Source organism: Centrocercus urophasianus, unplaced genomic scaffold (assembly GCF_019232065.1).
Source record: "Centrocercus urophasianus isolate 14NV4802_14NV808 unplaced genomic scaffold, USGS_Curo_1.0 seq_1338, whole genome shotgun sequence".
Lineage (NCBI taxonomy): Eukaryota > Metazoa > Chordata > Aves > Galliformes > Phasianidae > Centrocercus > Centrocercus urophasianus.
The window spans coordinates 34,857-47,783 of NW_024884518.1; the positions used below are offsets into that span (position 1 = coordinate 34,857).

At 56.0% G+C, this 12,927-nt stretch overlaps 1 protein-coding gene across 1 annotated transcript; it reads left to right on the forward strand.

Moving 5' to 3' along the window:
• Positions 1-3,731: 3,731 nt before the first annotated feature.
• Positions 3,732-9,312, forward strand: TLX1 (T cell leukemia homeobox 1). The gene is made up of 3 exons (XM_042813018.1): positions 3,732-4,200; positions 5,695-5,896; positions 8,815-9,312. The coding sequence occupies exons 1-3, from the start codon at positions 3,732-3,734 to the stop codon at positions 9,035-9,037; spliced, it is 894 nt and encodes a 297-aa protein (XP_042668952.1). The 3' UTR covers positions 9,038-9,312.
• Positions 9,313-12,927: the final 3,615 nt, after the last annotated feature.

Consider the following 12,927-nt stretch of genomic DNA (forward strand, 5'->3'; position numbering starts at 1 on the left):
ATGGAGTGCCCCCGGGTGCTTCAGTCCCCTCTGAAGGGACCTAGCTCGGTGATTTTGTCCCCATCGGGCCACCGGCCTGTTGCATGCCCTTGTGCCAGGAATAGAGGCACACCGCACAGGGAAGTACTGGGATCCCTCAGCTCCGAAGTGCGGCCCAGAGCTCCGCTCCCCCGGCCCCGCCGCCCTATGAGCTCCGTACAGTTCGCTCGTTTGTAACCATAAACGGGAGAAATATCTGTGCGGGTGAAGTTTGCGCCGTGCCGCGGATCCCGCAGCGCCGGGCTCTTTATACTCATTAAGTGCAGCGGCGCTAAGTCATTACCGTAATAAGGAGTTATGCTGAATACAAGGGGCCACGTTTCCAAAGCCATAAATTACAGCTGTCAGTGCGTATTCTAGGGATCAACGGAGCTGGGAGTAATTATTTACGGCGTGCTTTATAGAGCAATTAAAAATTCCCCAAATAGTGTTAATTGCTTTCAGGAAGAGCGGCCCACCCTTTCCGAGCCCGATGAAAGCCGTTGCCCGCCCGGCCCAGACGGGGCGGGGGTTTTGGGGGGCCGTTGCTCGATGAGGGAAACGAGATTCGGAGCTGCGAAACCCGCACGGCTTCGGCTGCTGCAGGGAGATGGAGGGAAGGCGCTCTTCTCTGCCTCTGTCGCGACAGATCGCGACGGACCGAGGCGTGGCTGCTCGCCGAAGGGGCGCGACTCGGCCCCGCATGTTCTGCCTTCGGTAATTGATTTCACAGGGGACGAGGAGGGAGAGAGAGAACTTCGGCGAGTGATGGATGTGCGGAAGGGTGAATAATCGCCCGGAGCCTGGAGAGCCCCCCAGGCAAAAGAAATGAACGAATTAAGGAAGGAAAAAGGGAAGGAGACGCCCGGGGTTGGGGTGCCGGTATTGAAGTGAGGTCTGCCCGCAGCCGTTGCTCGATCCGATTTTAGGGAATAGGGAAGATGTTGCAAGTTCCTGAAAGCGCTGCTCGAAACGCAGTCTTTGGAGGAAGAGCAGCGCTTGCTGGGACGCTGCCAAAGTGCCAGGCGTGCCACTTTTGTCCCCGGTCCCCGCAGGAGGGCTTTGTGTTTCGCAGCAGCTGCCGGGCCGGGGGCAGCTCGCAGCGCTCCTGGGAGCCTCGAGCTCCGGAGAAGAGCGATGTCCGACGGGGAGCCCTCGAAATTCAGCAAAGCAGAAGGAAATGGGAGCAGAGGGTGGAGGTCAGGCCCCGGTTGGGCTGCTCCTCTCGGCTAGTAGGAGGCAGATGCACCGGATCAATGAGAAAACCTGAGAAAGGGTCTCAGACCATTGTGGGAGGGGAGAGAAGCAGTCTCGTCTCCACAACAGGGCTTTTCCCAGTCCCTAACTCCGAGCTGGGGTAAGGCTGAGCCACTGCTTTGGGAATGAGCCTGTTCCTGCAGCTGCTTGAGGGTGGCTGAGGGGGAGCAAAAGTTTCAAGGCTGTGAGGAGCATGTAAGGCTGAGCTGGCTGTCCTGGGACACCTCTGCCACCGGGCTGTTCATTTGTAGGGGCACTGGATGCACCTCAAAGTGAATGCTGGTCCCCATTTTCTCTCCTCTAGAGATGTGAACCTGAAAGCACCAGGACTGGCCCTGACTTGGCCAGGTGTGAGAAATTGTAGCACTGCGTGCAAAGCCCCCTTCAGTCCCAGAATTGGAGAGCTGAACGCAGGAGTGAGCTGCCAGTTCTCACAAGGCAGGGCATTTCTAGAGCCTTGTGCTCTATGGCTCTTTCGAGCCCCAGCCATGGAAACTGAGGCCAGGAGCAGTTTCAGCTGGAGCATCTGAACCAGGCGTTGCCATGGGGCTGAGACAAGCAGTGCGCAAATTCCCAATGCTATGAGCTGCATGGCTTCCCCAAGGCTGCAGGTGAGGTCTTGTAGCCTGCGCAGGAATTAAATCCTGGGGTTGTGCATCATCCCCAAATTCATCAATAATTCCCATCGACCTCCAGAGGTTTGAAACCCCAGCTGCCCCACATGTATAGGGGCAGGAGAAGAGGCTCAGGCTGGTCTCTGGAGAAGGATGAAGGCAACAGCAGACTTGGGGGACTAGAAGGCCCCTGCTTGGGTGCAGCCCCCTGGACCCGCTGGCCCCAGCCCTCGCTCCCTCCCTCCCTTCCCAGCTCCTCCTAACCACAAGGACTTTGGTTGATGGAGCTGGCGCCAGTGAGTTCCCTGAAGAGTTCAGAAGTCAAGAACTGAGGCAGGTATGGGGAGGGGGGAAACCTGACCCCGGCAGGCGGGGGATGAGGCGGCCAACTGGGCACCGAGCTGGGCATGGGTCTGTCAGGAGCTGCTGCCCACTGTACCCCTATAGTGTCCCCACAGTATCCCTGCAGTGTCCTTGCTGTGGGGCTGTGGTAATAAGAAGGCCCCCAGTGAGAGTTTTGGGGTGCCACAGCACCCTGATGCTGGGATGTATGGGTGGACAGACATGCAAGAATGCAGCTGTGCAAGTGACTGTGGAGATGTGGAATTGTGGGGCAGCATGATGAACAAAATACTCATCTCCCCACAGGCAGGTGCAGGAGGTGGTGGTGGTGGCAGCGGTGGTCGTGGAGGCACAACAGAGGGGTAGGGATAAAGCAGGACACAGCCAGGAGCAGCGAGCACCCCTTCAGCCCTCGCCCTGGGGGGAGCAGGAGGAACCAGTTTGTGACCTGGGCAATGAGGCCCCACGGCAAAACCTCACAGCAAGGAAGGTAGGCCTGGGCCCCCCCACCTCCTCCTGTGCTCCCCCCTCCAAGGGCAGCTCCCTCCAGGCCAGGGCATCTATGGGGACCTTCCACCTGTGCCTCCATTCAGGGGTTTGGCAATAGGGGCACATCCTCCTGCTCAGCTTTTGAGAGGTGCTGAGATTTGAAACCGAGAAAACCCATCTGGAATAAGGGGAGAGGCAGAGTTCCATCAGAGCCATTGTTGCTCTCGTTTCTCACGATCTCCGGTACCAAAAGCCCCCTCCTGCCCCGCACCGGGTCCCACTGTTGCTCCTGGGGGAGAACACTGTCTTCCCGAGTCTCCCTTGCCCACCACAACGTCTCCGCACTGCCCTGCACACACCCAGCGCAGCAGTGCTGCCTTTATAGGGCTGAGCCGGCTGGTGAATTTTTTTTTCTTTTCAAGGGGGGGCCGGGGAAGAAGAAACTCCTTTTCTCATGTGCTCCTCTCCGCTGTCATTCACTCGGCTCCTTTCAGCATGCAGCCAATGGAGAGTGAGGGCCTGGGAGCAGCAGGCCTTGGGTAGTGTGATTGATGGGCAAACAGGACGGAGGGGCTCTCGCACACGCACTCCGCCGCTCTCAGCTCCGCGCCGCGGGGCTCCGGCTCCACATTGCCGGCGGGGGCTTCGGCTCCTGGTCCTCGCGCGTCGGTGCGTGGGTGCCTCGGAGGTGGTGGTGTCTTGGGTGGGGGCTCGAGGTGCTATTGGAATCCGAGGGTCTCGGGGTGTGGGCTGCGTCTCCCGCGTGTGCGCCGGCGATGCGTGGCTCTGAGTGTGGGGCTGGCTCGGAGCGGTCGTGCGTGGCTCTGTCGCGGTGTCCCGGGGCGCTCAGCTGCGGCGCGATGGGTCTGAGAGCGTAGTGCCTGCCCGCGCCCGACTCCTGCGTTCTGCTGCCGCTTTCTGGGGTCTGCGCCGCTGTGCCGGGGTCCGGCGGAGTGGCCCCGGGGCTCAGTGCGCGGCTCCGCTGCCGGAGCGAGGACGGACGGCGGAGGCATGGAGCACCTCGGGGCTCACCACCTGCACCAAGGCCAAGCCGAGCCCATCAGCTTCGGCATCGACCAAATCCTCAACACGTCGGAGCCGGGCAGCTGCATGGTGTCCCACTCGCGGCTGCAGGACTCGGCCGATTACGGCCTGGGTTGCATCGTGGGCAGCGCCTACAACACGGTCACCGGCGGCTACGGGGCGAGCGGCGGCGGGGCCGGAGCCTACGGCGGCACTTCGTGCAGTATGGGAACCTTGCCCGGCTCCTACAACGTGAACATGGCGGTGAGCATGAACGGCAACGCTTTGAGCTCGGCCGGGGGGGTGATCCGCGTCCCGGCCCACCGCCCCGTAGCCGGCGGCGTGCACCAGCCCCTCTCCACCGCCGTGCCGCCGGTGAACGGCATGAACAGTCTGACGGGGCTCACCTTCCCCTGGATGGAGAGCAACAGGCGGTACACAAAGGACAGGTTCACAGGTGAGTCGGGACCCCCTCCACGCTCCCCTCCTCGCTGGGCAAGCAGGAGCCGGCGCCGGGCCGTCGGGGCTGGAACAGGCCGGGAGCGCGAAGGGGTGGGAATGTGGGAGCATTCCGGCTGCCCTGCGTTTTATTGTCGTTAGCATTATTATAATTCTTGGAGAAAGGCGGAGAACTCCTCAAGCCCCCGCCGCCCGCACAAGCACCCACCCAAAGTTGCCTCGTCGATCGAGGCGCCGTCAGTAGCCCCGGCCGGCTGAGCACGGTGGTCCCTGTCCGTGCGGCCGCTTCGGTCCCCTCGTGCCCCGCTCCCCGCTGCGCTCAGCCCTTCCCCGACCAGCGGGGACTTTGCACAGCCCCGAGCGGAGTTGGAGCCGCTTCCCGAAGCCGCCACCTTTTCCAGGTGTAGCCGCGCTCGTTTATTATTTTCGGTTTTGTTGTTGTTGTTTCCCCTAACAAAGCAAAAACTCCAACAACGAAAACGAGGAGGAAAAAAACCCCAACCAACAACAAACAAACAAACAAACAGAAAAAAAAACCCAAAAAAATACTAACAACGAATTCGTAACTGGGAAAATTTTCTCGGCCGCGGCACCGGGACCGCTTTTGTCCAAGTTCCCGTTTCGTTTCGCTTCGCTCGCACTTGGCCCCGTCCTCGCCGCCCCGACCCTGCCCGGCCGCACAGCCCGCGAATACTGCGGGTTTTACCCAATTAGTATAAATTTTTTTTTTTCTAATTATTATTTTCGTGGAGAAAAACAAACGAAACGAAACAAAAAAGAAAAGCGAATCCCGTTTTCAACGCTCGAAGTTATTCTTTTGGGTACGAAACGAGCGGGCAGGGAGGTTACCGCCGCGCCGAACCGAAATTACCCCCGTTCCCGATCGTGTGGGACGAGGAGCACCGGGCCGGGCCCTCTGCAATGCTCCCGGATCGGAGCGGTGGATCCGGGCCAGGCCGGACTGCGGGCAGACAGCGGGACCCTCCCCGGCCCCAAACTCCCACTCTCTGCTGCTTCACTGCTGCTTTTTCGTTTCTTCCCCAAAGCGCCGTGCTGCCCCTCCACCCCAACTCCGCCATTGCTTCTCGGTTTTGTTTTGTTTTTTTTCCTTTTTTTTCCTTTCTTTTCTTCTTCTTTTTCTTTCTTTTTTCTTTCTTTCTCTTTCTTTTTCAATTTTTTCGGCCTTAGGGCTGCAGAAAACCGGGTAGAAGCCATGCGAGGAGCTGCCCGCCCTGCCGTGCCCGCAGCTCAGCGGCCACCCCGGGCTCTCCTCCCCTATATGGCCACCGAGGTCGGAGTTTGGTGCCCAGCCGCGATCCTCCGTCAGTGCCCATCTCTGCTCCGCGGCTCCAATGTGGGGGGGTCCCCAGCCCAGTGCCCGGGAGCCGGAGCCCTTGTGCTGATGTGTCGCTGCTTGCTTCTTTGCCTCTCATCCCCCCTTCCATGTCCCCCCCAGTGGCCCTCTCACCCTTCACTGTAACACGCCGTATAGGTCACCCCTACCAGAACCGCACACCCCCCAAGAAGAAGAAGCCACGCACGTCCTTCACCCGCCTGCAGATCTGCGAGCTGGAGAAGCGCTTCCACCGGCAGAAGTACCTGGCCTCTGCTGAGCGTGCAGCCCTGGCCAAGGCCCTCAAGATGACGGACGCACAAGTGAAGACCTGGTTCCAGAACAGGCGCACCAAGTGGAGGTGAGGGGCTGCGGGTCGCAGTGCGGGGCCGCTCCTGGGCTGGGGGATGCGGTGGTGAGGGCACTACGGGTCTGCATGTGCGTGGAGGCACCTCTGTGTATGCACATGGCTGGTGTGTATGTGTGTGTGCACAGCTGTGTGCGTGCAAGCAGGGCATGTGTGCACGGCTGCACGGTGTGAGTGCCTCTGTGTGTAGGCCACGTGTGTGTGCACGCAGTGTGTGCACAAGTGTGACCTCGCATGCAGATGCGTGTGCAAGCCAGCTGTGTGCACACGGATGCTTGTGTGTTCAGCGCGTGTGTATTCAGTGTGAGCACAAGGGAGTGTGTGCAGACAGATGCACGTGTGTGAAGGGGTGGTAGGCACACGGTGTACGTGTTCCTGGGCTGCAGTAAGTGGGACCCCCAACACCCCCAACCTGGAAGAGAGCCCTGGGGAGGCCTGTCAGGGAGTGACGGCTGCGGCTGCACAGCCCCAGTGCCGCATAGGCAGTGGGACCCTCTGGGACCCCTCTGTGCTGGATGGTACTGGGGTGCCTGGGCTGGATCCTGCACCTGGTGCTGTTGGGATATGGAGCCCTGCATATGCTCAGATTTTGCCCCCCGCAGGGCTTACTGCTCCTCCTTGTAAAAATGCGTTTTTTTCTTCCTGGATGTGCCAGTACATGCGGGCAGGAGAGGAGGTCGGGCTTTCATAGAGCTCCCAGTGCTGCAACTTCCCAGGGTGTCCCCGGAGAGGCAGTCAGCTTTAGTGACAGGCTCCAAAGCTGAGTGAGGGGCAGCTGGGTGGCTGTACTGCTGGGTGCAGAACGGAGGCATCTTTTGCTTTTCCTACATGCAAGCTGCCTGAATGGGTGTGCACTGCCAAAGCAAAGGGTTCCAGGCAGGAAAATGGGGCCATGCCTCTCCCCCTGTACTCCCTCCCTCCTTTTCCAGATGGATACTCCTTGCACAAAGGGCTGAATCCTTCCATAGGATACTCAAGCTGATCCTAGGTATTTTGCAAGTTGAAGTTTCGCTCCTGACTGTTTCCATATTTTCTTCAGTGTGGGGGAAATGGGCTTCCCCAGGAGCTGCATGGGTTTGGATGAGCAATGGGGGATATGGAGCTTGAAACCAAGGGGTGAGCCCTCAGCAGTTTCCTCTCATAAAGAGCCCACAGAGGAGAAGCTCCTCCAGCACAGGGAAGCTGTCGGCTGGAGGGGTTTCTGCTGGCTAAGGACGAGGTCCTGGAGGAGGAGGAACAGCCCTGTACAGCAGGGTCAAGCTGTCTTCTAACCTGGTTTCCTAAGGAAGTGAGGCAAATGCGGCTTGGCTGGCTCTCCTTGTGTCTGTCAATACTCCTTGCGTCTGTTGGCTAAGTTCAATCCCCTTTGGCAGGGGAGCAGAGGATACAAACCTATTCATACACTTGACAAAGAAAAATAGCTGGGCGAAGAGAATGGAATGACTGGTTCTGTCGGAGGGAAAGGCTGCAGCCTGACCTCAGCCACAGTATTAGACATGGGAGAATCCACACAACCCTGAGCTTGAATAAATAAGGGCTACGGGAGAGCTCTGCCTGTGCCTGAAGCCCCTTCCCTGCTTGCATCTGTGGGAATGAGGTGGTTGAGTATTCCCCTCCCCAGATTTGGGTGCTCGCTTGAGACACGGGCATGAAGTTTGGTTCCTTCCTCTGACTGAGCAGATCTGAACCTGCAAACCCCAGCCTGCGGCAGAAGGGTGAGCGCACAGCCAGGTGCTGGTGGCATCGTGCTCCAGCTGCCCGGCCGTGGGGCTCCCTGTTCCCAATCCCAGGAGCATCTCCTCCGTGTGCATGCAGTCATTAAAAATTCATTGCAGTGCAGACTGAGCCGCTCTGGTGCCACAAGAGCCCCCGTTGCTGGGATGTGTGACACAGGGAGATGTTGACACTGTGATGAGAACAGGGACTGAGCCGTGAGCAACACGCTCCCTGTGCACACCTAGTGGCCTCGTGCCCCGTGTCCCCAGCCCTGCTCCGGGTGTCACCACTGCACTCAGAGCTGCCACCTCCGATCCCTATGGAGGAAGAAGACAGGATGACTTGTGTTCCCTGCGAGTTGCTAAATTAAAAAGCTGTCATTACCCCTGTCTGTAAGCAAGGCAGGGGTGTCAGGGATGCTCCCCGGTGGGAGCTGGGGCACTGCAGGTTGCAGCCATCGAGGCAGGTATGTGGGATTTTCCTTGTGGATTTAAGCACATTGGGACATTCCTCTCCTATCCCCTCCTCCCAGACACTCCAGGGCTTGGACCTGCAGGGCATCTCCGCCAGCCTCCCCCCTAATCCACCCCCAGCGGGCTCAGCTCTGCCTCTGTCATTCCAGACAGATGTGTGTCTGACCTGTTCTTAAAAACTCCCTTCTCTGCCCTGCCCAGTCAGTGTTGTTTGGCATTTGGTTGTTCTCATTGCTCTGTGTGTTTCTACTATTTAGACTATGTTTTGCTGCTTGCAGGGTGTGATTTTTGTCCTGTTTACTGTGGACGTCTCCTTGCTTCCATCTCAGTACTGCAACCCAGGGGAAGAGGTGGCAGATTTGAGTGTGGGAAGGGGTGGAATGCCGCCTGTCTCCCCCTTTGCCAGGTTACTACAGACCCCTCTGAGGCATCCCCTGGGTCCCTGCTGCAGCACTGCAGGAAATTGCACTTTATAGTCCCCTCTTTGCTCATTTGGGTGCTTTAATTCCTGTGTGATTTTCTCCCAGGGCCAGAAATAAAGTGGAGCTTTTCACCTCAGCCAAAGTGATTTTTCCTTAGGTCAAAGAAGCTATCCACAGCCCACAGTGCGTGGAACATACCAGTGGTTTGTGGGGCAGGGGTCACAGCTGTGTCCCGAGCCCCAGCCCCTCTTTTCCTCCCCATTCCCACCCCACAACCCCCTGATGTCTGCCTTTCTCCTAGGAGGCAGACAGCGGAGGAGCGGGAGGCCGAGCGGCAGCAAGCAAACCGCATCCTCATGCAGCTGCAGCAGGAGGCCTTCCAAAAAACCATCAACCAGCCCATCCAGGCCGACCCCATCTGCGTGCACAACTCCTCTCTCTTCGCCCTGCAGAACCTCCAGCCCTGGTCTGACGACTCCACCAAGATCACCAGCGTCACTACCGTCGCCTCCGCCTGTGAATAAGGGCCAGCACCTGCCGTGTCCCCTTTGTCACAGGGCACACGTGCGTCCCATGGATCATCCCTCTATGAGGACCAATGGGGAAGGGAAATTTGGCCCCCAAATTCTCCCTGCCTGCAGGACTGCGGAGCAGCAGCGGCTCGCCTCCCCCCAGCCCTTTTGTTCTTCCTAAAGTCTCTGGTGCCGGCCTCAAACTTCCTGACACGCTGCCAGACAAAGCTGAGCCCTGACAGACGTGGCCGCGGGCGAGTGCCCGGCTGGAGGAACTTCCTCTGTGTTCGGCAGGACTCGGGGCATCCCACAGGACTACCCGTATATACGAGGTGCGTCTGTAGGTACGCATTTCAGACTGACTGGAACAAAAGGATGCGGCTCCCTGGGAAGCGAGTTTGTGCAGCCAGGCACCATGCTGGGCTCTTGGCAGCTGGAGACGTTTGGGGATGCAACAAATGGAGAAAGCCACCCGTCTCTCGGCCTCCCAGCAGCAATTTCTGCCGGCAGCAGTGGCGAGCCCCTTGGATCTCACCTAGCAGCATCTCCTCCCCTTTTTCATTAATTTTTTTCCTGCGAGGGGGGAAGAAGTGAAGGAACTGACAGCCTCCTGAGGACGGTAAATGTGATATCTCAATTGCGCCAGGAGCCCAAACTGTCCCTGGCCGCCGTGGCCACGGCGTCGATCAGCCCGGGCTTTAATAACGAGGAGAGCCCGGCTGGGCAGGGCTGCTGCCGCTCTGTTCCGTGGGTTATTTCCATATCATTTGCAAAGCGTGGCCCGATGGGTTGTTTTACCCGTGTCCCTTTATGAGGCGGTTTGTGAGGGTGAAAATCAATTTCACTTCTGACTTTGTTGTTTCTTTAATTGTTCTGAGGGAATGAGACACAATTAAGCAAAGCACTTCCTATAGCAAACGCCGGGAATATATAGATATTATATATACAGTATATATTTTTCAGTTACTTATAATCTAAAACAGCACTGCCAATTTAAACAGCTAGTACAGGCAAGCGAGCAGAAAACCTATTTTCAGTGAGATTTTTTTAAAGCTTTTTTTTTTTTTTTTAAGTTATGCACTTATAAGGTGTTTTCTGTGTATTCATTTTATAAAGTGCTTGTGTAATTTATGTGGAAACGAAAAATAAAAGATAAAAAAAAAGGTCTCCGGGGTACTGAATAAATCATGGAGTGCTTTGCGCTTCCCTATTAGATCCCAGAGAGGAGACGTGGATCGGAGCTGGTGCGGGAGGCTCGGCTGCTTAAGATGAAAATAGAGTTAGTGTTTTTTCCATTTGGCTTTGCTTAAGTCTGCTGGGTTTGGAAGCTCTGGGTGGGTTTAACTCCCCGTCCCAGAGCTGTTCGTAGGCTCTGGCTGTGCAGAGCACCTGTGTTAATTGCAGGAACTGTGGCTCTGCCTTCAGCGCGGGTGGGGAAATTCCCCGAGCGGCACACACAGCACTGGGGCTGGCTGTTAGCAGTGGGACTGTGCAGAAAGCAGGGCTGAAGGGAAGAAAACCACCAGCAGCAGCATGGGGAATTATTCCCTGATGGGGAATTACTCCACGTTCCATCCGTGCTCAGCCTCGTTCTGGAATATCACCTCGAAAAGGAGGAGGAAAGCCCTATGGGTGGGAAAGTTCCACCCTGCTTCCCCCATGGGAGACCCCAGGGATTTGACCTTGGCTCCAGTCTGGCCCTTTCCTCAGCGCTGGGGCTGTGTGAGGATTGCCACCCGGCTGTCCCCAGCTCCTGGCCTAAGAAATGCCATCACACAGATCAGGACTCAGTCCTGGGCTGGGCAGTGCAGCCCGGAGAGGTTGGGAAGAGATAGTACAAATAAGCCATTTATTGGGGTTTGGTTTTGTTTTCCCCAAACCAAATATTGCAGGGTCGGATTCAGTACTTGTGGTCTTCCAGGATTTTCCTACCCTGCAGTCCAACACAGAAATGAGTGCAGAGAGAAACATCTGCAGAGGTGGAAAGACTAAAAGCAAAGAGGGGAAAAAGCGGAAAACGAAAAGAGAAAGCAATGGAGAATGCAGAGAGCACGGATTTGGGGGGATATCTTTAAAAGAGATGTTTACAAAGAAACAGAATTAAACAAGTCATGGGTGGTGGTTTTTTTTTTTCAGATAAATTTGACAGAAGCCTTTTGTTTAAATTCTGTTTGATGCCACAGTGAGGTCTGCAGGGGCCGGCCAGGCTCCTTGCTCAGTACGTGCCCAAGTGGGACGGCTGTGCTTTGGGCCTCACCTCCAGGAGGCATTGCTGCCCCAGGGCCGGGGGGCTCACGTTCTCCTTCCCGAGGTTTCCCTGCAGAAAAAAAGAAACCAACGGCCACAAAATAAATACAGAAGGGATCACACCACTCACCGCTGATATTAAAAGTGTTTTCTATTTTATTATCATGACACATCAATATCTTAAAATCTAATTCCAGGACAGCCATTTTATAATATCCACATTACTCGTTTCGTATTCCAAAATGTTTCCCAGCAATGCTGAATGTATGATAATGCACATTGGAGGGCGTGTGCTTAGATACAATATTTAGCTACACCTTCTGCTAGAGACTGTTGACTTCCTTCTTTTCTTATCAATCTTTCCTGTTTTAAAAAGGACCAAAAAGAAAAAAAGAGAATCTCGGTATGAAATGACAATGTATGTAACATTAGGGACGGAAGAATTCTTGTCTGGTCTTTCTGGCAGCAACTGCTGCTGGAAGGGGTTTTGTTAAAGTGTTTTTTCCTGGATTCATTTTTAAAATTGGTTTTGGGGTGGGAGGATTTTGCTATCTGCATACATGACGGTCTGTGCCCAGACAATAAGATTGCCTGAAACAGGATGGAATTAAATCCGTAAGAAATGATACAAAATGGTGACATACAGCTGGATGTTTAGACACATCTTGGGGCTGTGCTCACCACGCTGACGGCTGAGTTCGCTTTTTGTGCTATACCAATTTGGGAACAGGAACACGACTGCACTGAGAAGTGCTGGAAGTCATTTCCCCCTTCCGCTTATCTCACAATGTAGCAAATCCCAAACGTGAAACTGGAGTTAGTGCAAGTTGGTTTTTCAGTGTCTGTCCAACTGCCTTGAAGAAATACAGATCCAGCTAGAGAACTTCAGCTGGAGGAGAAAAATTGGCATGAAATGTGACCAAATGCAATGAGTTGCACTGGTTTGACTATGGATGTGCTGAGCTTTTGAAAGCAAAATTTGGAGTTGGGGCAGAGTGGGGGGTGGGGAGCACAGCATTGAAAGGAACACCAAACATCTGTGCGGAGCTGGAGGAGACAAAGTACAGCTGGATGGGCTGCAGTCATCTGGGCTCAGCCCCAGCTCAGCGAGCTCCGTGGGCACAGGGGAGAGAGAAGCCTGGTCTGCATTGAGAGGCCTGGTCCCCATTGAGCAGCACGGTCCGCATTAAAAGGCTTGGCCCCATCAGTAGCCCTGCTTCCATCGAGTGGCCTGGCCTTCTGCAACAGGCCTGGTACTCAACTAAAAGCCTGACCCCCACCTGGTCCCTATCCACCCAATCAGCTGAGCAGCAGGGTCATCCAAAATGAGAGATCGCTGCCTTGGCTCCACCAGGGCTGGGGGTGTTGCTGGAACCCTGAGCTGGGGGTGAAGGAGCATTCCGTGATTCTACAGAGATGAGCGTGCTCCATCAGCGTCCCTGGAAGCAGGCTGTAAGGGCGTATGTAGCTTCTCTGGGGCTGTGCTGTCCTGTCTGAGAGGTGTTTGGTGGCTGCCTGACAGCTCAGGATGACCGGCAGCTGGCATTTGTGAGAGGATCACCAGGCAGGTGTGCCTAGTCCCAGACACAGCTTGCTGTAATTAATAATAAAGGGAGGATCTGTTCCCACCAGCAGCACTGTATAGGATCATTCCT